Source organism: Cyrtonyx montezumae, unplaced genomic scaffold (genome assembly GCF_038088225.1).
Source record: "Cyrtonyx montezumae isolate F1298 unplaced genomic scaffold, pur_monq_1.0 scaffold_8, whole genome shotgun sequence".
Taxonomy (NCBI): Eukaryota; Metazoa; Chordata; class Aves; order Galliformes; family Odontophoridae; genus Cyrtonyx; species Cyrtonyx montezumae.
In genome coordinates this window covers 60,465,266-60,488,625 of record NW_027072089.1, presented here as the reverse complement: position 1 = coordinate 60,488,625, position 23,360 = coordinate 60,465,266, and the positions used below count along the sequence as shown (strand labels likewise).

The following is a 23,360-nucleotide window of genomic DNA, read 5'->3' as shown; positions in this document are numbered from 1 at the left end:
GCCAAGCGGCCGCTGCCGGAGCCAGCGGGATGAGGGGTTCCGGCAAGGAAAACGGTGCTTCCTTCCACCTTGGAGGCGTCGGCAGGCGACTGGGCGCTAAGTCCCACTGGAGAAGAGGTCCAAAATCACCAGTCCAACAACCAACCCGTGCCCACCGACCACGTCCTCTCAGTGCCACCTCTACGCATCCTGCCAAGGACAGTGTCTCCACCGTGGGCCTCTCCCACTCTTCCCAAGAAGCAGTTCTTCCAAACAACCAATTTAGAATAGTGAATACAGCTATTCTATATATTTGCTAAGGGATTTGACTTAGTAGTTGGGTAGGGATAGTGATAGGAGGATGGCTGGACTAGATGATCTTGTAGGTCCTTTCCAACCTTATGAACCTATGAACCTATTAACTTCTACTTACACTCAACGAGAAGCATCTTGTTTCCTTCTGCAAAGCTGAAATCTGATTTCTACAATTTCGTAACTCTCGGTTTATTTCTAATGTTAATGATTCCAGCACCATATTGTTTTACCGTTAGCTGAAATCAGCAATTTTGATACTGAATTTTATGATGTCTGAAACTTGAAATAAATCTTTTGTTCTTAAAATACACATATAACTTGTCTTTATTTTGAAAGTATAATTACATACATACCAGCATATTCAAAATAAATACAAATACTGGGGCACAACTTCTGATGACTTTATTTAGACACATTTTGTGCTTTCCTTTCAGTTGTGGAAGATGAGTGAAACAACACAAGCTGTGCTGCATTCCACTGTCATAGTTACAGAGTAAGCCAAAGAACAGAGCATAGGTCAGCAAGAGCTTGAAGTGACATTTTCCATTCACTGATAGTTAAGAGCAGTATTTCGATTTGCTTCTGCTACGCACATGTACACCAGCCCTCTCTGGGAGAGGACTGCAAGTCAAATGTAAGTTACTAGTATGAGCGAATAGCAGGTGGAACAGTTGAACAGTCTTCTTCATTCAAAGTTCTGTCAATTACAGGTCTGTATTTCAAGGTAACCTAAAACAAAAAAGAATAAGAAAAAAAAATCAAGGTAAAGAAATATCTAATCAAGACAGGCTTGTTAACAAGAATGACCAAGTAATACGGTGAGCAGTGATTTATGTTATGCCACTTCTCCATTATTCATTTAATTCCATGGAAAACAAACACATGGTAACTCTCAAGAAACTTCTACGAAGTTACCAAACAACTGAATGTAATAAAACCGAAAGCCTGATCTGAAATGGTATTGGAAGACTACATATTTTAGAATACTATCGACAGCTGGCAAACAGGACAGCTTCCTGCTGACAGGGAGACTCTAAACCATACTCAGCATACCTTCCCTGACTTGACATCCACATATGAAAGGGTGTGCTTCCTCCAGTGCTCTTCAAATGGCCTCTTCTGCTGGCCTTGGAGTGGCTTAGAATAGTCAAACTCATCTATCCGTAACTAAGGAGAAAATGATGTTAAAATAGACCAGAAATTGGCATCTGCAAATCACTTCAGAATTACATTACATTACTGGTTGCAACTGTAATGCAACGTGTCTCCTAACAGCCAGCAAGCTTCATTTTAATACTGCCCATACCAAAATTCAAAGTCCTTCTAAAGCTTCAGTATTAAAATCAAGGTCCTTACACAGAAAATTATTCTGCCTTCAACCCTGTTTACACATTCACGACCTTATTATTACTGTAAGTCCTGTTCCAAACCTCTCTAATCATTCTAATGCACGCATCAAACTACTCTTCTCTCAAGGTCATTACCTGTTGTTACATGTATTTGTCAGTTTACATGTAAGTAAAGAAGTGATAAAGCAGAGTAGGTGAGACCATGAAAGAAATGAGCCTCAGTTCAAGGCTCTGAAGACTCTATTTTGGAAAAATATTTAAATAATTCATTCAGGACACATTAAAAGCAAACTCAATCTTACATCAGGGCACATAAAATACATACCTTATAGTCCTCTCTGGCATGAGCACCTCGGGACTCCTTGCGAGCCTCAGCACCATAAATGGTCTGCAGGGCACAAAGCATCAGGTTCTGCAGTTCAAGGGTCTCCACCAAATCAGTGTTCCACACAATACCTGGTAAAATTTGAAAGACACTGGGAGGTGTTCTACTAAGAAGTTTTCTCTTAATTTATTTCTAATCCAGTGCTGATACTTACATTCAAACCAGTTCACGCTCTACATAATGCAATCACAGTACTCTTAATACTGAATTACTCAGTACTTCCTAGAAGACTCTACACTGATTCCTACAACCTTAGAAAAACACTAAGAGTACTACCAAAAGGTGTCCAGGTGCATTACTGAGTGCATGTGCACTTCTGAGACCAAGTTACAATACAGATTCTCACCTGCTTTATATAAAACCTACAATCCAGTTCCCACACCTTATTTCAGTTAACAAGATCAGGCCAGATGTTTTACTGTTGTTTTTCTTACACGGATGTCTAAAAGACTCAAGACAATCCAGGGCCTTCCCCTCAGACTGCAAAACAGAAGCCAGCTTACTAGTTATACAACTACCCCTTAACTATCTCAAACTAAGATCCCAAGTGCTTTACATAAATATACTTCATTTTATTTCCTACTATATCACAACGCTTCTTTTCTTGATGCTTGGTGAGAGTTGTCCAAAAGACACAGTTCTGATTTTAGTGTTTGAATACATGCCTACAGTAGTACACAGAAGCTGGAAGGAAACACTCAACTTGAGCAGAGAAAACTTACATCATCAGTTGCACTTAATTCATCAAGTCTTAAGATATGCTGAAAGACATGACAGTATCTGTTTTGAAAGCTATCTGCCCAGATAAACAAATAGAATCGAGCATTCAGTCCAAAAATAAAGTGTCTTGCCACCTTTTTGCAACACACTGGCCTTACAAAGTTCTTATTATCTAAGCAACCTCACATCATGTTCTTTGAAGAGGTATGCAACTAGAAAATATCTAATTAGATCAATTACTATGATCATCATGCTCAGCAATTATAGATCTAAAGATAAAAAACAGTCAAGATCTTTACCCAAAGTTTTAAACAAAAGAAATCAGAAGGTCTATGGAAGGAAAGCAAACAAAGCCACCTTTCTCAGTGAGTAACAGGCAATTCTTTGCTATCAAGTTACCTCTGTCAAATGTCTTAAGATGAGCCAGATCACGATAAATTTGGCTAAGTTTTTCACAGCCTTCTTGCAGTATAGCGCCAGTACGAAATACAGCAGCATGGCTTTGCATTGTCTGCAAGACAGTAAAAAGAAATCAATTTCATATGCTGTACGTGCATAATATTCCACATAATTTAATTCCAGAAGAGCTTGATACAGAGCTTTTCTGACTTTAGACATGACTGCAGCCTGAAGAAAACATTTTTCTTTTCACCCTTAACAGAGAAAAACTCTCTCTTTTATACAGGGTCATAATAGAATATTCACAAAGGGAGGAAGCAGCTAATGAAACAGAGAGACAACTTGACTGCATACATACAAGCTTCTCGTACTCCTTTTTATTTCTGCAAAGCAAATTCTGAACAGCATGCTTAGCAGAGTGACTAAACCACCTCCTCTGCATGCAGATCTTTCCTGCCTTATACTTCACCAAGCTTACCTTCTGCATGTTAAGCCGCACTTCTGAAGTTCTTATGGTTCCATCAGCAAATCTTAATTTGTCCAGATTAGCAACTGATTCCTCACCAGCATTTGGTTTAATGGAGGGAACTGGTTCTCCTGTTAAGGAAATTTCAGTGAGTTCAGTATGTGAGTGTTTCAGGCACATTCATGAAGTCGTAATGACTGTAACTCAGATCTGTTTTCTTTGAGAAACTGTTTATTGCAGTTTTCCTGAACCTATGGTGTCAGGACCACTCAAAAACAGTGGATGAGCTTACAAAGCAAGTTCTAATGACAATTAGTAGCACAGTTAAGAATCTGCATATAAGTAATATAAACACCAGTTCCTGCATTTTCTAACAAATTCAGCCTTCTGAATCTGAAGTAGATAGCAACTCATAAAGCAGGTGGCAAATCATAAACAGCTCCATAATGGTAAGACAAGCACTAACACTTACCAGGCTTGCAGGTCTCTGCAATAGTAAGGGCACAAGCACGACCAAAGACCACCAGATCCAGAAGGGAGTTTGCTCCAAGTCGATTTGCACCATGGACAGATGCAGAGGCCGCCTCCCCGCAAGCATATAAACCAGGTACCACTTTATCCTCACCGTTCACATGTGTGATCACCTATCATTGCAGACAGCCAATTAACACACATTTCTTAAGCAGCTTAAGAATGCATGCCTCCTCATTTTTCAAGTGCCATGTACAAGTCAGGATGAAACGCCAATTACAAGTTTTCTCCAACTCTAAATCTATAAACACCTTTGTTTAATAACACTATGTAAATACAAACAGCACTAAAACCTAGGATTTCTTCAGTAATACTTAACAGAACTATATACTACTTCACAATTCTGCAGCACATTTGAAAAGCAGAGAATACAAATCTGACCTGTACACATTTCCAAGAGAAAATGTATATTTAGAAAGTAGAACACAATGAACTAGGAAAAAAAAATCAGGTATCAACTTGATGGCATCAGCCAACTAGTATAAGTTGAAGGAATCTGCTTCAGTGCAGTGATTACATGAGGTAAAGAGAATTAATATGCATTAACTACAAGACAGCCCTAGTTGAATCCCTCAACTGCATCTCATCCTCCAGTTGATAGCCAGAATTCTTAGCAGACATGACAGTAACTGTTAACTTCATTTTACAAGTTTCCCAAAGCTCCATCTCCAGAGGAACTGGTACACGATTTACAAAAATCAAGCTGCACTGTCTGTTTTAAATGTGCTAACATTATTACTAAGTTAAGGTTATTCAGAACTCTTTCATTTACATTTGGATAATCATTCCCTAAAACTAGATGAAAATTCAGCTACTAAAACCAATCTGTATTATTTACCTGTCCTTTGTAGTTAGTAGGAATACCTCCCATATTATAATGCACAGTAGGCAGAACGGGAATAGGCTCTTTAGTGACATCAACTCCAGCAAATATCATAGCTGTTTCTGAAATCCCTGGGAGACGAGTTGCCAGCTGCTGGGGTGGTAAATGGTGCAATTGCAAATATACATGATCTTTTTCAGGGCCACAACCCCTATAAAATAAAAATTTCAGCATTGGAACACAACAGAAACTCCACAAAGTCTAGTAATTTTTCTAAGGTAACTAGTTTCATTTGCGATAGATAACCTCTGCAATAAAGTTGTTTTTAAAATTCATTTCTGACAAAACAAATGCAGATCCAGCATATTTTTTAGAACTGTCATCTTGGCAGAAGTGTATTTTTCACCTCCCAGCTTTCTTTTCATAGCAATTCACAGTATTTAAGACTTTAAACAACTGCATCTCTGCAGAAAGATGTACAAACTTAGGATAATTGAGCAACTGTCCCTAATCACAAAGAATTCAATCACAAAATTCATAATACTCTATGTTCCTTTCCAGGGCATGTTAGAGGGGAATAAATAAAATTTTTGTGCCAAATGCTGTATTCAGGTAAATAAAAAGTGAACTACAGCACTGCATATAACCCAGTATGATTAAGCATTTATTCTGCAGCTTCATGAGAATATTGAACTCACCTTCCTTCCCGTATCTCTATGGTCATGGAACGAGACACTACATCCCTGGAAGCCAGATCTTTAGCAACAGGTGCATATCTCTCCATAAATCTTTCACCTTGACTGTTAATCAGAATACCTCCCTCTCCACGACATCCTTCTGTTATGAGGCAGCCAGCCCCGTAGATACCTGCCAAGAAAGAAAACAGCCATCCCATGAAAAGTTTGAAAGCTTCCTAAAGAAGACAAGCAGGATTGCAGATGCAAGGTAATGCAAGCAAGTTACATGTCTACATTCTTTTCTGCCCTAGTATCACCTACTAATAACTGTTCCCTGTGGCCACTTAAGAGTCAAGCACAATTATTTCTTTCAAGCATTCTTGTGAGCAAGTTCATTTGGAACACTTGTGGTATCTAAAAATATTACAGCCAGAAGAGATCTGCACCTGTCAATAGGTAAGGAGAATTTTACAAAGATTTTGTAGACCTGCAACAATTACTTTGCTCAAGGTTTCAAAGCAAACCAAAATTGATCATCTGAAGTCCTGCTTACTCATCTTTCTTGCCTCTTCTCCTGTGTTAAGACAGCACAAAATTACTTCAAACTGCATTGAATGTAAAATCTTAATGAGTTAAGACCTTCCTTATCTGAAATAAAAGAGCCATCAGCACTGGCCATGATAGAAAATAAAAATGCTGACATACGGTGCACCTGATAATTATATTAAAAACTATAGAATTACCAGATAATAAGACTTCTCTGACTACAAAAACCACAGTTAGGTCAAATGAACACTGACGTAATCCTCTCCAGGATTAACTAGTAACATTGTAGAAGTAAACAATTCAAAAAAACTCAACGCTTGCCAAAAGTCAAAACTCAGCATTTACTTAGCTGCAAGCAAAAAAAATAAAAGATCTTCATTTCTTAGTCTGTGATAACTGCTGTCTCCTGTTTAGATACTGATACTGTGCTAAAAAAACCCTGGTCAAAAACATTTACCTTTGCTTCAACTACCCCATTTTCTCAGAATATTCTTGTGTGAAACTCCCCAGACATGTGAATCTATCCCACTGTTCCTTTATCTATTACTAAGCTTTTTACTTTAAACACAAGAAGCAGCACACATTTCAGAGATAAAGGAGCTTCAACTTGAAAAAGCAGCACCTTTATATTTAGCACTGCTATTATGTAAGCTGTGACCTCTCAAATGAGAAGAGTCTTGCTCATAGATTTATATTCTACAACAGCTGCAGACAAGTCTGAACATCCCCTACAAGCAATTAAAGTAATGAAGCAGAAAATCACAAACTGATTTAAGCATGTTCTAAAACCACACAAAAAAATTAATCATACTATAAAGTATTACAGGTAACTGTTTTAGTCTGTAATTATATTCCATACCTGTAGGGTGAAACTGTACAAACTCCAAGTCCTGGCAAGGAAGGCCAGCTCGTGTGACCATAGCAGTGCCATCACCTGTACTAGTGTGAGCAGATGTGCAGCTGAAGTAAGTACGGCCATACCCCCTGCAGAACATCAAAAGTTAACAAAATTAACAAAAAATATCCAATCATACTGCTCAACTATGCTGTATGCAAAATGGTAGAACAAGAGAAGAGTTAATAAGCAACATACCTAGCTTCTTCCACCTCCTCAGTTCAACTAAAACAAAATACAGTCAGCTGTATCTGAAAAATGGCTGATGACAGAAGGCCTAAGAAATAGCTAACTTCAAAGCAGAATAGCTAGGTTAGTATCAAAAACCTTTTTGTCAGAAACTTACCTGAGAAAGATTAAATTCCATTTGAACTATTACTAGAAGTTTTAGCAAAATGACATATATATTTATATATATAGATAGACTTGATTTGATTTGCTTAGATTTGAAAAGTTACTTCTCTAAAATTCACTGTCATGGTGAATTCTCATGCATAAGGCAAAGACATCAGCTTCCAACGTTTCTGAGCACTACCAATACTCCTTGTTCCACGACAAAAAGCTCACAAGAAATTAAGCTAATTATTCTAAGTAGCACAAAATGCTTGAGTATTAAACCCATGGTTATTTTAATAAAACAGATTTCAACCAGCAAACTTATTTCTCTATGCAAGATGTTTACAGATGTATCTATCATACTGAAACAGATAAAAACAATAAGCAGCAGAACTCTAATCCAAACAGTATTCCAATACACATATAGAAATTTCTGCAACCAATCATGTAAAGTAACACTCATCTGACAGCTTCACTCCAGAATGATCAGACTAACAGTTTTGATATCTTAATATACCAGTTTCTCAAGAAACTTGAAAAAGCAGTTCACTATTGGAAACTCAGAATCTCATGGAGATATATTTACTTTGATAACATCACAACAATGGCTGCTTTAAATAGCACATTTTTTACATTTTGATCATTTGGACCGCACATAAGGCTCTTAAATGTTTCAATTTTATGTCATTATTCTAGAATTTAAAGTCAGACCCCCTATTAAATTTATACATCAGTACAAATGCAATAGATGCTTTTTTTTTTTTTTCCCTGAAAAGTGAGTTCACAATTATGTTGCTTTCAACCAAAGGAGAAAAGCATAACTCATTTCATCTTTATTTTTTGTCTAGGTCATCTCCACGCTGTGGAGTCAGACACATGTACAAGAAAGGCAGCCCTCCAACTAGCAATGCTTCGAGATTACCATCATCATGACATTACCCAGTGGCAATGACAGTGTTCTTCGCTCTAAAACGATGTATAGTGCCATCCTCTATGCAAAGGGCAATAACACCACGACATTCTCCATTTTCCATAAGCAGGTCCAAGGCAAAATATTCAACAAAGTAGCTGGTATCATATCTTAGAGACTGGAGGAAAATAGAAACAGAATAGAAAAGGAACTTTAAGAACAACAACGATAACCTCGCAAACCTCTTCTTAAAACTGTCAAATTGCAAACAGGTTCTGTCATAATGGAAATAACAACCTTCCACAGACTGTCAGGGAAGCCAGTTGCCTCTAAAAATCTCTACAAAAATCTACTAAGAAGTCTAATCTAGCTCAGAGAAGCATATATGTCACAGTTTTATCTTTTTTTTTAATTGGTATTCCACATCATAGCATCATGCAGTGCATTGGGAGTTAATGAGTTAATGCTCCAGCTCTGTGGATCATCGATAGTTCTAGGTATACCTGTCTCAGAAGAGAACTATACACCATGTACCCCAGAGGACTTTGTGTTTTTCCATTTTCCACTCAGAGGGAAAGATAAAACTGCTGGCAAGTCACAAGATCACTTTCTTTTCCCTTTTACGTCACCTCAGTAGCAGGTGCTCGCAAGCCATCTCACCTCCAGTCTTAGCATAAGGTCTTCAGTTTTTGGACACTCTCTCATTTTATTTGTTAGCTACAATTCCAATTGTATTGTATTATATTGTGTTATTTTGCAGTCTGATATCGTATTTAGTAAATTAACTTTCCTTCTCAGATCACTGCCACTGTTTTATTTTTAGGCCCATCTCCCCTTTTCCCTTTCCCCCTTCTCTAGGGTGTGGGTCCCACTACCCCACTCATCACAGAACCAGGCTAAACCAGCCTGTGAACTGTTGACAGTGTAGTTACCAAACCACTCAACTCTGAGAATCCATAGCTAGTCAGCAAGATGCATGTTCACTCTGTGTTTGGCAGCACTTCAGTCAGCCGCAGTGCTTGCTGCTTGTACAAGCACGTATTACTAGATCTCTCAGAAAACAGAATACATCTCTGGAAGCCATAGTACATAAACAGTCAGAGGGCATCACCAAGCTGAACACATTCTCTCATGCCCTCAAGGATCACAACTTTGTCAGGCAGTGCTAAGCATTTTTACCGCAGCAAAATGTAACCTGAAGGACAAATCAGCTAATGACTAAGTAAATAATAATATGCTATTAGGTGTTAACTTCAGGTTTCAAGCAGTTTAGTACAATTTGAAAAGAATGAAGTCTTTTCACAGTTACAGTTTGTAGAATTGACAGGATCAAGTGCTACAGCTCTAGCCATTTACTTCCACAGAAAAAACTTTAGAAGGCCATGCCGCCCTTTATGCATTTACACTTCATTTCTCCCTGCTCCCTGTTTTATAAATAAAATTTATCACAGTTCCCCAGTGCTACTGCATCAGCTTTCTTTGGAAAAAAAAAAGATTTTGAGGAAAGCTTAGATAAGTTCTGTCTGGATCTAGTTAACAGATACAGAAGCAGTAATAAATAACTACTTCAGACTACAAAACTCGACAGCTACTTAACATCCACGGTCTTCACAACAGACAGCCATCACAATCTTGAATTATACTCCAATTTCCGTGTACTCCTGACAAAAACAAACAAGCATCACCTACATCCTTCCACAGTGCCTCACAAAGAAAGAAAGTTTTTCCAGACTTTTGATACCAGAAAATACCATTCATTACAAATAATAATTAAAAAAAAAGAAAGTAAAATCCCACCAAAGCCTATAAAAACCAAATCAATCAAATTGTACTTCACAGCTCCTTACCCTGCCATACAGAGTATGCAAGAGTGAGTGTCCTGTCCTGTCTGCAACACAACAGCATCTGTGAGCCTGTCCTCCTTTTCCAAACTGAAGACTCTGTCCACCAAATGCACGCTGGTAGATTTTTCCTTCTTCTGTTCTACTGAATGGCATCCCATAGTTTTCCAGCTGTTAAACCAACATAAACATCATAAGCAGCAAGTTACTTCACTGTGTTTCTAGCAAGAAGATCTCTCTGAGTGCTAGTTTGTTATAATCAATGCCAGCAAAGCTCACCTCTATCACTGCAGCTGGGGCTTGCTCAGTCATGTAGTGTATGGCATCCTGGTCACCCAGCCAGTCAGATCCCTTCACCGTGTCATAGAAATGCCACCTCCAGTTGTCATCTTCCATGTTTCCCAAAGCAGCATTGATCCCGCCCTGAAAATAAAAATATATTTTCCTGGAGTTACATTTGTGAAGTACAGCTTTATTAGGTTTCCCTGGTTTCTGTTTCCTATCATTTATGCCTCTATGTACAAGTAAGTACAGATTTTAAAAACGTGTGCAATTTATCATTTTCACAATGGTTTTTCAGTTTGCACTCTTTAGCAGAACAAAACAAATTGCAAAGCTATGTGGAAAGCAACAAAAAAGAACTGAACAGAAGCTACAAGTATAAATTTAGGAGAAATTATTTTGGAGAGACATGTAATATTTACAGAGGCCACGCTACCATGTGATGTTCCTGTGCATACCTGCATCACCTTTCTTATAGTAGGCATTTCTAAGCATACGTTCCACCTCATTTCTCACCTGTGCAGCAACAGTATGAGATCTGGTGGGAAACAGCTTTGTAACACATGCTGTGTTAAATCCAGCTTCAGACAAGCCAAATGCAGCCCGCAGACCTGCTCCTCCTGCACCCACAACAACTGCATCAAACTCATGGTCCACCACTGGATATTGTGTAGAGATCTGGAAAACAAAAATCATTTCTTTGTTATCATCACAAGTATTCAAAGCTAAGCTGAAGTTATTCATACATATGCAATGTGTTTCAGCAACTCAATCTCGCTACATACTGGAGCACAACACTCTGCTTACACAAGCACTGGACACAACACAGAGAGCTGGCTTTTTTCCTGAACCATCAGGTGTTAACTGATCTGTTACTTGAGACACAGAAAAGTATGAACATACCGAATCAGAAACTTTTGTAGAAGCATTTTTCTTTCCATCAACTGTGAAGTGAAAGTTACGTGCAAGAGTCTGGCATGCCACTGGCCACTGTAAAAAAGAAATCAAGACAATTATGATGAAAAAAAGATTTTCATGAGGAAGATTTTCAGCATCTCAGCTGCTCTATGCTATAATAATCATTCAAGAATCACAGAACAGGCATTGAATAGTTTGGGTTGGAAGGGACCTTAAAGCCCACCCAGGTCCAAGCCCTTGCCGTGGGCAGGGCTGCCACCCACTAGATCAGGTTGTGTACTGCACCAACATATTTCATAGATACATGCAGTGAAGTTTGGACTCAGCGTACCCAGTATCCACCTTTGCTTTAGTAAGTTAGAATAATCAGAGTTTTATTGCCCAGAGTATAAATCACCTATTAGCATCTACTATTCCTACTCTACAGTATTAAAAAAAAAACATGTAACTAACTGAGCACGTATGTTCAGTTAGAACAGCAACACAGTCATAACAGTGATCAGTAATGCAATACCAGCTCTTCTCTATTTGAGGTACCATTCTGGTGGATTTTTAGACTAAATTTGCTTTTTCCAACGAGTGCTACAGCCATGGCCTAATCACTCTGCAGTTACAAATCCTAACAAGCAGGTCCTCCTTCCCCGTCACTTCCCTATGACCATTTCCTAAGCAAAGTACATTACCCCTTTCTTGACCTAGCTTTATCATCTCTGTTTCTTCAAATGATCTTGCATAACAGTGAATCTGATGTGTCATCAAACTTGCTAACACACTTCTGCTTCGTTGGTGTGTTTTTTGTTTTGTTTTTTTTTATATCCAAGGGAATTAGGTTCTTACCTAATTAAACAAGATTAGTTATTAATAGCTATCCCTATTTAATTCTATTAACAGTTCTCTTAAGACTCTCCCACTTCCACCTTGCTCTGTTACTACACTCTGGGACAATTCAACATCTATCTTACTTCCCATATTAAGCCATACTCTTTTAGGTGAAGAATACTCCAAAAGAGCTGTCAGGTGCTGGAACAAGATGCCCAAGGAGGTAGTTGAGTCATCATTTTCTGAAGAGGCTATACCACACTTCCACAGCCTTAAGTTAGGGCTTTTACGTTTGGGAATATGTTTTTCCCTCTAGAAACACATTAAAAAAAAGGAAAAAAAAAAACCACCCAACTGTTGCAGACACCATCCTACATCTCAGCTTCTGTAAAAACAGAAGCTTCCAGAATTGCTATTTTTATTCACATACACTTTTTGTTAAATCTACGTATCCACTGCTAGCAAGTTTTACTCAAAATGAAGACCGAAACTCCACAAAAAATGTAAGTTTTAAAGAACATACTGATCATGCTAACCCTGAGTTGTTTATGCTACACTGTGAGCCTCAAAGGTCCGCTCAGGGCTATTTCACTGCCGTTCCAAATGTAAATACGCTTTCTCCTATTAGGAGTTTCTCTTCTGCACGTTTTATGGAATCATTAAGTTTGGAAAAGACCACTCAGATCATCTAGTCCAACTGCCAACACATCCCCACCATGGTCACTAATCACATTGCTTAGCATCGCATTCATACGTTTCCTGAACACCTCCAGAGACGGTGACTCCACCACCTCCTTGGGCAGCCTGTGCCAGTGTCTCACTGCTTTGAGAAGAAACTTCTTCCAATATCCAACCTGATCCTCTCCTGGTGCAATTTGAGGCCATTACCTCTCAACAATTGTTGCTACCTGACAGAAGAGGCTGACTGCTACCTTACAAGATGGGGTCAACCACAGTGCTGTGAGCATTCTTTCCTGTTCAATTCTGTTTTACGATCACAAGCTCCTCACGAACAAGAACAGCAGGCAAACAAACAGAAAGCTCCCACTTCCCAGTGTGAAAACCAAGCTGCTGGACTTTGCAATCTTCACAGGTCCATCCTCACCGCTCAGTTCTCAGCCCTCTACAGACCAGCTGAACTAAAGCTGTGGGATGTTTGAGGTACACTCCCTGCACAGCCAAGCTCCACGGAGGCAGTCCAGCTTTCCACGAGCGGCTCACAGGAGCGCACAGCACGGTTTCTACGCAGAGGCCTGGGCAGAAGACGCTACAGGTGCCAGCTTGCTGCAGGGAAAAGACATTCGCAGCACGCCCTGCCCGGAGGCTCCCAGCCAGGAGCAGCAGCAGCTGGGCGGTTCCGGGCTGCGGCACCCCGAGCAGCCCTCAAGCGCCCAAGGCCTCGCTTCGTGATAAAGAACCGCAGACAGAGCCCCCAGCCCGGGGAGTGTCCGCCGCAGGGCTCCGGTCCCGGATCTCGTCCTCATCCCGTGCCCAGGGGCCGGTTCGGCCGGCCAAGGTCACGGCGGGGACGCGGGGATGCCCGCAGCGCCCGGTCACCGCGCGGGGGGAGCTCCGCGCCAGCCAGGCAGCCAGCGGGCAAGAAAGAGCAAGGGATCGGGCTTAGCCGAGCCCGGCAAGGCGAGAACGCGACTCACCGGCCGCAGCCAGCGTTTAGCCAGGCTGCGCGACGCCGCCACCACCGCCGCCGCCATTTCGCACAGGGCCGGACGAGCCGACAGCGCGCATGCGCGGGGCTGCCGCTCCCGGCGCCGTTACCCGGGAGGCCCCGGCGGGACGGAGCAGCCGGGGGCGGGGCGGGTGGGGAGTGACGCGGGCGGCTGCGTGGGGTCGGTGTGCGGTGACCTTCCTGCGGTCCGCGGCCCGTATCCTGCCCGCGGTGTGCCGGCAGCCCGGAGGTGTGACGGGGTGCTGGCGGTGCGCGTTGTTCCCGCGGCCGGGGTGGGTAAAGCGTTGGCCGGGCAGGCCTGAAGGGTCGGCAGCTCGTTCCCCGTCTGCAGGGCGGTATGCGTGAGGGTTTCCTCCCCGCCTCCCTGGGAGCTGTCTTTTCTCGTGGTTTGACTCAGGATGTGGGGTGGAAATAGTCGGCCGAGAGTCAGTGCTGGCGGTGGCTGTGGGAGCGGCCTGCGTCTCTGAGCGTAGAGCTAACGCGGTGTTTCTCTCCTGTTCGCACAGGGCGTCTTCATGAATAACTTAAATGATCCTCCCCACTGGAACATCCTGCCGCATCACAGAGAGCCCAGGGATGAAGGCAGCAGGTGGAATTATGCCTTGCTGGTCCCCATGCTGGGCTTGGCTGCCTTCCGTAAGTAGCACAAATCCACCCTGCTGGGGCGTTGCTGTGTTTGGGCATCTGACCGCAGTGGTATCTCTGAACGCGAGCAAACCTCAGCAGCAAAGCAATGCCCCAGCTGGGCACTTCTGCTCCCTGTGTTTGGGAATGATACAGTAACGCTGCTTGTAACTTTGGGGCGGTGGCTGGTTTTGACATATGGAGTTGAATCTCTCTTAATAAACCCGAGAAAGATCTCTCATAAGTAGTATGTTAGACAGCCGCAAGGGAACAACCCCAGAGAGGTCTTGATCTATATCTGCTTGCTGGACCTCAGACTTTCTCGATGCAGTTTATGAATGAAAAACCTCCATCCTGATTACCAGTAACATCTTTTTCCTTCTTAAGTAACTGTATGTACTAGGGAAAAAAAAAAAAGGCTATTGGATATCTTACTTCAAACAAAACATGATGTTTGAAAGAGACCTCCTGAGAAATGTGGACCTACAGAAATACATTTTGTGGGATGTGCAAACAGAAGTGAATAGTACAGAACCATATAATGACTGGGGTTGGAAGGGACCTCAGAGATCATTTAGCTCTCCCCCCCCTCCTGACACAGGCAGAGTTGACAACCACTAAATCATGCACTAGGTCATGTTGCCCAGAGCCCCATCCAATCTGACCTTGAACACCTCCAGGGATGGAGCATCCACAGCTTCCCTGGGCAGCCTGTTCTTGTATTTAACCCTCTCAATAAAAACCATCCCCCTAACATTTAATCAAAATCTCCCCTCTTTTAGTTTAAAACCATTCCCTCTTGTCCTATCGCTATCATGTAAAAAGTTTATTGCTCTTGTGCTTTTAAGTTCCCTTTACTTATTGGAAGGCTGTTATCAGGTTTCTCCTGACCCATCTCCAGGCTGAACAAGCTCAGCTCCCTCAGCCTGTCTTCATAGTAGAGGTACTACAGCTCTCTGATCATTTTTGAGGCCTCCTCTGGATCTGCTCCAATAGCTGCTCATCGTTCCTGAGCTGGGAGCCCAGATCTGGAAGCAGTATTCCAGATGGGGCCTCACAAGGGCAAAGCAGAGAGGAATTATCACCTCCATTACCCTGCTGGTCACTCCTCAGTATCACCAAGTAGAACAGGAGGGGGGAGGAAGGAATGTTTTCACCACTGAATAACCTCTTTAGGGGAAAAGTTAATTATCCATACCTGTCAACGCTGATCATTGTAGTCTCATTTATGTATTTTAGGCTGGATCTGGACCAGAGAATGTCAAAAGGAAATAGAAAGAGAAAAAAAGGAATATCATAAGAAGCAATCATCTTTACAAAAAGACCTAGAAGCCAAGTACCGGGATATAATCACAGAAAGTCGTCGTGCAGTTGCACATTTGGAGCTGGAGCTTGAAAAGGAACAAAATAGGACCCTGAGTTACCGTGAAGCCCTTGTATCCCAGAGTCGCAAACTAGTGGAAGAGAGAAGGATCCTAGAACAGGAGCAAGAGAAGTTAGAAAGAGAAAAAGAAGTTCTTTTGCGCTCAGGAGCAGCAGGTACCCTGTACCAAAGCTGTCTGGCAAAGGAAGAGGAGTGGCAGAAGAGAGCCAACACTTTACTAAAAGAATTTGAAGATGGACTTAAAGAAAGACAGGAAATCTACTGCAGTTTTGTAGTACCTAGAGGTCAGAGACTAGAAATAGAGAAAAATCTGCTAGTTAAAGCAGCAACTGATCCTGTTGCTATGGCTTTACATATGGAAAGTGGTTTAAAAGATATTTTCAAACATGATAACTATTGTGGCAATCTGATGAACAAAAGCAGAAGTCAAAACGGAAAACTTATGTGGCTGTATTTGAGATACTGGCAACTAGCTGTTGAGTTACAGAAGTTCAAGAGGATAGAAAATGTAATGTTAGGAAAACGATAGGGGAAGTAATGGTATTTTATGTGATCTATCATGAAGGATAGGGACAACCACAGCTGTAGTCTGAAGCTGTTGAATTCTCTTTCTGCATTTCAGTTTCTGCTCTTCACTGCATTTGTATCTGCATGGAACGTGCAGTGTTGTTTAACAACGGTTGCTTCAGTGAGCTATGCATGCTCTAAAACTGTGTGTTTGTGTATCTCTGTGTTACACTGCACTCTGCAGTACAAGCTTCAGTAGGTAGCAGAAGCAGTAAAACAAATCAATTTAGAGTAATTTATTCAGCTGAAGGTCATTGTCTATCAACAGAGAGGTGCAATTTTTCTCCCTTAAGTGGATGATCACATTGTGCTCTGATTCTCTGGAGGTGTCTCACTTTCTCTTTTCAGCAGAACTTTGGAAGAAACCATGACTGAGTGAGGTGCTTGTCACGTAACGTGTGCGTATATACGTACATTTATATAAATACATACATATGTTTGTGTACATGGATGTAAGAAGGGAATAGTATGACTGTGTTTCGTATTAACAGTCTTGCATTATCTTCCAGACTTAAAATGCAAATAGGACTTTATGAACAAAGCATACAAAAGATGGTAATTAAAATAACATGCAAAGAAACAGATTGATTAAAGTCACAGCAGAGTTGGGTAGACATGCTTGCATATTAAATAGCATATAGACTTGCAGTTGTATTCTCACCACACATTACTAGTTTAAGAATAGTTATGTTTTTCTCTCAGAGTTTTGTTTGTAACCCAACAGTGTGCCTCCATTACAGGCGCTCCTGTACTGCTGCCTCTGCATCCCAGTGCACTGGGTACATTTTTAGCTTTCAGGAACCACAACAGTCATTGCACTTGGCTCTATTGCCTGTATGGGCTCTGTTTTTTGTCAGATAGGAGCATAAATGCAGCCTGGGCACTGGTAGACACCCCCCTCCTTCCCGGCTGTCTCTGTGCTCCCAGACCTGAAGTGCAATTTTCCACAGCTGTTAGATTTTGAGCTCACAGTTCACCCCTTCATGTCCACACGGCTTTGAAAGCCTACAGTTGTACAAGCTTTGTAAAGATTTAAAAAGGGGCCATTTTATTACCACAATAAACAGATTAAATAATAACGATAAAACATTGCATTTCCATGCTTGAAATCCCTTAAGACTTTGTTCTTTAGCCAATGGAGAAAACAGGAATCACTTTCATTTTCAAAAGTGCCATGTTGGAGTGTACCTCTTTTTTTCTTTCTCCTTTATAATTCAGCATTAGAGCCCAACAGGGAAATGTTTACCATTTTGTTTATAATGTTGGTCTTCTCTGTTATTTGTCTTCAATTAGTGCTGTTAGGTTGTTGGTTCTTTAGTTAGCAGTTCTTCGTTAACTGCCAAACGTTTGCTCTAGACAATTAGCTGTGTGTCGCCCAGAAAGAATCCATCTCAGAGGAGAAATGAAATCAAAATGAAATCAGTCCTTTGTTTCGGTATCCATCAATGAGTTGCAACATCGTATGTCTGATCTTAATGGTTGGATGCAGTGTAGTGTTGGGTATTCACTCTCACTTCTTTGGAAGTATCAACAGTGTGTACACGAAGTGTGGAACTGTTGTTCATGGACACTTTGCAGATCAGTGTATTAAGAGTGGATGGTTTAGAAGCACCAGTCCTGTTAGTTTCTACCGGAACCCGTGGTTCTCAGTGCTCTACATATTTCTGAAACATCTCCTCTTTGTAAATTGTTACACTGAAAGACCTATTGTGAACTTTATCTTGCCCAGCAACTATTGTTCTGGATTAGCTATTTGTTTGAAAATGCCCACATCTGTATGTAGAATGAAAGAATAATTTGTTTTCAAATATTTAATGGAAGTTGGTTGTGTTTTTTATTATTATTATTTATTGTTTGAAAATCCTTACCACTTCTGTTAAATGAGCAAGCAACAATAACAAATAATAGAAACCCTTACATCTTCCTTCAGTTTTATTACGTGGGTGAGGTAGGTGGGAGGAGTGGGATTTTTTATTTTATGTCAACTTTTTAAGCACGCTTTGCAGTGTTAAGGTTGTGTAAGTTGCTTAGTTTTCACATAGGCACACAGAAAGTGCTTTTCTTAAGGAAAAACATCATTAAATACATGGGAGCACCTATATTAACTGAAGATAAGCAATTACAGATGAGCACCACGCTGCATAAATGAGCAGATGCTATCTAGATGTTTAGATGCATTGCCTCACCACCTAGCGTGAAGGATCCAGTGCACTACCAGGGAATTCATCAAGCAGTTCCTGGAGGAAGATGAGAAATTGAGCAAACTATGCATCAGTCTAAACTGCCAATAGAAACTGTTCCAGCCTATGAAAGAGATAGGACTGTCTTTTGTTCATAGTTGTGTTTAATAATTAAGACACGATTCCTGTGTACTTTGAGACAAACAACATAACTGGTTGTGCAGACACTGTAGTATGACAGAGGTCTACATGCCAGCTGGGTTGTAAGAATTCAGAGCAACAGTCTGGGGAATCCTAGTCCATCTAGCTGAGGACATTGCAGGGGTATTTGCAACACCAGAATCCACACAGCAACCTTGGTCTAGAAATCCAGTTTCACCTGTGAGCGTTACTCTTTGCAAAAAAAGCATTAGTAATAAAGTACCCCTGAAAGTAAATGCCGCCTCTGAAAACAGAACCTGAGGAAGAGACTGAGGAGTGCAGAGGGACCGTGAGGTACACCATGGTTTCACTCGTCACACACCCTGAACGGCCCTGTGCTCCAGGCTGATCCCACCAGAACTGGCCAGCTGCTGCCAGTCCTCTCCTTCACCCTTCGTACAAGTGCTCCTGCAGGTTTGTCTTTCTTAGAATGCTCTCTTCTGAGCAGGATTTACACAATACAAACAAAATCCTCAGCTATAGCAGTTGGTGCTTCATGTTATTAACTGCTGACCCCGATAATACTCTTATTATCTCATCTCATTACTTGAGATGAGAAGTTGTTGTTTCTCCTCTGTGGTGATACAGAATTACTTCTCTCCCATCCAGAAAAGCTTACAAATGCATGAGAAGAGATTTACCCTCCAAAACATACTGAATTTCTCCAAAACCTTCAAAGTATCCCTGTGTGAACTCCTGTGGTACTGATGATGGCAATGTGTGAGCACACACACAGAACTTCAGTCATGCCAGCAGAGGAGCTGTGCCTTTTGTCTGCTTACCAGCTAGAGTTTGAGAACAACAGAGCATAAAACCTAGACCAAGTTAAAGATCTACAGAGTATTTATTGGTGTGGCAAACTCTATAACCACCTGCTGTTGAATATTACCCCTAAAACTAAGCGACTGAAACATTTTGTCTATCTTGTGTTCTGATAGGATTGTTATGGTGGGAGATTTTGAGTATCCTGAACTTGGGGCTCAGTGCTCCTTCTGTGTAAATCTGGTCAAGGATTTCGCCCATTGGTAGCTCACAAAAGGATTTCACCCATTGGTAGCTCACAAATTTCTCTGCATATTTTTACAGAAAATCCAGACTTTGCCAGGGACAAACTGTCAGAGACAACATTTTGTTTAACTTCTGAATGTTCTTCATCACTTATATCTTCCCCATCTCACTCTTCCACGTAAGAATCTGATGCTCTAGGCATCCTCCTGTACAGTTATCTGTCTCTTTACATTTCTGTCTTTTCCTGTTTGAGGCTTACCACACAACCTCTGCTTTGCACAATCCTCCACTTCATTACCCTCAGTATCTGAATCAGGTTTTATTTTTGCCTTGGGTGATGGCAGCAGAAGGAGAAGGTGGTGTTGGTGCTAAGCCACTATCACTTGGCTCTCATTTTGGAATGCATGCCACCACAGGAATATCTGGATGTGAAGAGAAGCACTTCATAGATGATGTTTCTTCACCTTGAAGGCTGCTCTGCAGGAGGAATATGATGTTGCTCTGAAGGGAAAGATGGTGAACAAAGGAGGTGAGACAGTATCAGTAGGGACTTGGGAGAAATTTTACTGCTGGTAATCTCTTCCCTAAGACCTGCCAAGGACATCTTCTAGAGACTTCTCGTCTGTTCCTGAATGGAGGCATTTTGAAAGAGAGAAGGAAAACGTATTGCTAACTATGGATAACCTACAGCACCTATCCAGAAAGTGCCCTGGCTGGCTCCAGCGGTTGGTGGATTCAATTTATTCACAGAAGTGATGAGTGTGTCTTCTCAGTGGGGATGGTTTTTTACAGTGTTAGTGCAGTCCCAGGAGAGCAAATGCCAAGTGAGATCTGAGCAAGGTCAGAAGCAGAAGCTGCTGGATGGTTGGCCTGGGATTGGTATTAGGCCCAACCTGCACCTAAGGGGGTAGAGGCCCAACCAAAACCATCTGTGTCACTTGGGCTATGTCTGCTGAAAATAGCACTCTGCCTTCACCAGGCACACTGTTTCTTGCCAGGCTACTATTAGGAGCTGGATATGTGTGCTGCCAGGAGGCATGCCACCATGCCTGGACCTGACCTCACGGAAGGAAGCAGGCCACCTCTTCCTTACTGCTGTAGTCACCTGTATCTCCTGTATCCTTCTGCAACTGCTTTCCTCTCATACTTTTTCCTAAGGGCTTCATTGTCCTGCAAGGTCAAAGATATCTTCAGATTGGATAGCCGGAAAAGATTCTTCTCCAGGGGGTGGTGGCATGGCACAGGCTCCCCAGGGCAGGGGTCATGGCCCCAGGCTGCCAGAATTCATGAGGTATATGGATAATGCTCTCAACAATATGGTCTGATTTTTGGGCAGTGCTGTGTGGAGCCAGGAGCTGGACTCAGCAATCCTTGTGGATCCCTTCCAACTTAAGATAGCCTGTTTATTCTGTGATCTAAGAAAAGTCCTGCATAACTTTAAGGAGAAGTTAATTGCAGAGCAAAGGAAAAAGCCCAGTTGAATATGACTGTGTGTTGCCGGCTCTGTGCGGCAGTGCACAGCCTCGAGCTGCAATTAGTGTGAGTTAACTTGAGAAAGCTCATCCTGCGATACGTCGGAACAAGCCATCACCGCAAGAGCGTCCGATGGGTGGTACGTTGTTTGCTCCAATCCACAGGGTGGCAATGTAGGCAGCTCCTTGGCCAGCTGCAGCTGGTGGCAGTGCTGCTGCAGGTCTTGCACTCAGGCACAGCGCTGCCGTCATGCACCGTTAGCTGAGCAGTTACATCAACTAAGAAAGTCCAGCTAGATGCTATACCAGCTTTTGCTTCTGCAATTGTTTAGCAACTAACAGCCGCTGGACCCTGGCATTACCAAAGAAAGAGAAACTTCTTCAGAAATTTGCATTAATGCAATAGAATGAAATCTGAAATGTATTCTTGGATCCTGATGCAAGCTACTGCATATGTGAAACAGTGAGAAATTTTCATATAATCTGAACATTTCATGTCATTTATTTTGTATCCTGTCAATTTATCCTCCGGTGATTTGATTCCCAATGGAAGCTATGATTGTTCCTGCTTTATCAGCTTGTACTGTGCTGTAGGAGAACTGTGGTCTTTTAGGATTAATAAATTCTATACAGAATCTTGATTACTATGATTACATAGCATCATTAACTTGTAGCTATGAAACAAATTGATTGGACACCACATCATCATAATCAGATTCAAATATTGAAAGAGGTTCTATGTATGAGTTTACAAAGCTCTAGGACAGAAGCCTACAAGCCAGAGAAAGTAGAAATATTATGAAATAAATCAGGAGATGTTTACTTTTCCTGACTGCTTTCTGCCCATTATTTATTCCTATCTCATGTTTCTTACAGTGTGAATGCTGGGGTTGTCTCCTGATATGAGCAGAATAATAACCCAGAGGAGCCTAAAGCTCCTGGAGCATGCAGTTTCTTACTTTTTGTCCAAAATTTCATTGTTTTGCTCTGGGTCTGGAAATTGGAGTATAGCAGTTTGGAAGTTTTCTATTGTCGCTTTTAAGTGAAAATTGTTTTTTCTGTACAAAGGAAGCACAGTAAAGATAGTCTTTTTTGGATATCTGTAAAGCAGTTACCACTTCACCACAACTGCGTGTATTAGCTGAACTAAAGAGGAGATATAAAATAAACAAAGAAGGAATTAAATATCTGAAGATGATGGTAAACTGTGCTGAAAGCAGAAATGATGGTCTAGGGGAATGATACTGGTGCATTTCCTCAAGGATCAGTTGAAAAATAAATATTTTGTCACTCTTCTACTAATGACCAAGGCCAACAGTATTAGCATGTTAATGAAATGCTCATGACACAAGCTCAGAAGTAGCAAAAATACTGGAAAAGTATAGTATCGTTCAAGAACTCAGTATACTGAATTTGCATGAACTGGGCTAAATTTAAAACGTGTTTTGGGTAACTTAGAAAAAGGTATTCTGCTGTAAGCTAGGAACCACATAAGGAGAAGAAAAGCTTTGATCCAGTGGTAATCAAGAGGCAGCTAATCTGCAAAACTGACGAGGTCATGAAAAAGGCAAATGATATAACTAGGCAGATTAATAGATATATTTCAAGTAAAGTAAGGAAATACCAGTATCTGTTTACAAGGCACAGGGAAAGACCTGGGTTGCTGTATATGGTTTTATTTTTTCATGTAAAGGATGAAGAATTTTTTTTGTAATTTCTCTGTTTGAGATATAACAGGGAACCTTTTTGCAGGGAAGAAACTAATCACCTTGCTATATCTAGCCTAGCAAAAGTAAGGCTGAGGGTGTTCAAATGCAAGGATCAGGTCTGCAGTGACCTATGGCTGTCACAAGTACAAATGAAAAGGAGCTGGTCTCAAATGTAATGCAACTGGAATTCAATTTCCTTAGAAGAAAGAAATATAGCCAAGCTCACTTCTTTAAAGAAGAAAGCAGGCATAAGAGGGCTGAAATCAGATTAGTCTGTAAGTAACAGGAATTCAAATCAATTTTAAATGAGATGTTGCAAGGGCGTGTGCTTGTTTGC

At 41.2% G+C, this 23,360-nt stretch overlaps 2 protein-coding genes across 2 annotated transcripts; one reads left to right on the top strand and one right to left on the bottom strand.

The window, feature by feature from the left end:
• Positions 1 to 586: 586 nt before the first annotated feature.
• On the bottom strand, positions 587 to 13,941 carry SDHA (succinate dehydrogenase complex flavoprotein subunit A). The gene is made up of 15 exons (XM_065753424.1): positions 13,847 to 13,941; positions 11,358 to 11,444; positions 10,971 to 11,132; positions 10,452 to 10,595; positions 10,179 to 10,343; positions 8,361 to 8,509; positions 7,050 to 7,174; positions 5,666 to 5,834; positions 4,983 to 5,178; positions 4,086 to 4,257; positions 3,626 to 3,744; positions 3,148 to 3,259; positions 1,969 to 2,099; positions 1,348 to 1,461; positions 587 to 1,023 (listed from the first exon to the last, which is right to left on the bottom strand). The coding sequence occupies exons 1-15, from the start codon at positions 13,901 to 13,903 to the stop codon at positions 937 to 939; spliced, it is 1,989 nt and encodes a 662-aa protein (XP_065609496.1). The 5' UTR covers positions 13,904 to 13,941; the 3' UTR covers positions 587 to 936.
• A 144-nt stretch (positions 13,942 to 14,085) lies between these two features.
• Positions 14,086 to 16,841, top strand: CCDC127 (coiled-coil domain containing 127). Its single transcript, XM_065752107.1, has 3 exons — positions 14,086 to 14,107; positions 14,385 to 14,514; positions 15,742 to 16,841. Exons 2-3 carry the CDS (start codon positions 14,394 to 14,396, stop codon positions 16,413 to 16,415), a joined length of 795 nt encoding a protein of 264 aa, XP_065608179.1. The 5' UTR covers positions 14,086 to 14,107; positions 14,385 to 14,393; the 3' UTR covers positions 16,416 to 16,841.
• Positions 16,842 to 23,360: the final 6,519 nt, after the last annotated feature.

Coding starts and splice junctions, on each gene's coding strand:
- SDHA (XM_065753424.1), bottom strand. CDS start 13,903: ATGGCGGCGGCGGTGGTGGCGGCGTCGCGCAGCCTGGCTAAACGCTGG. Junction 1,462..1,968: donor ATGCCAGAGAGGACTATAAG/GTATGTATTTTA, acceptor TTTTCTCCTTAG/TTACGGATAGATGAGTTTGA. Junction 1,024..1,347: donor TGGATGTCAAGTCAGGGAAG/GTATGCTGAGTA, acceptor TTTTTGTTTTAG/GTTACCTTGAAATACAGACC.
- CCDC127 (XM_065752107.1), top strand. CDS start 14,394: ATGAATAACTTAAATGATCCTCCCCACTGGAACATCCTGCCGCATCAC. Junction 14,515..15,741: donor GCTGGGCTTGGCTGCCTTCC/GTAAGTAGCACA, acceptor TATGTATTTTAG/GCTGGATCTGGACCAGAGAA.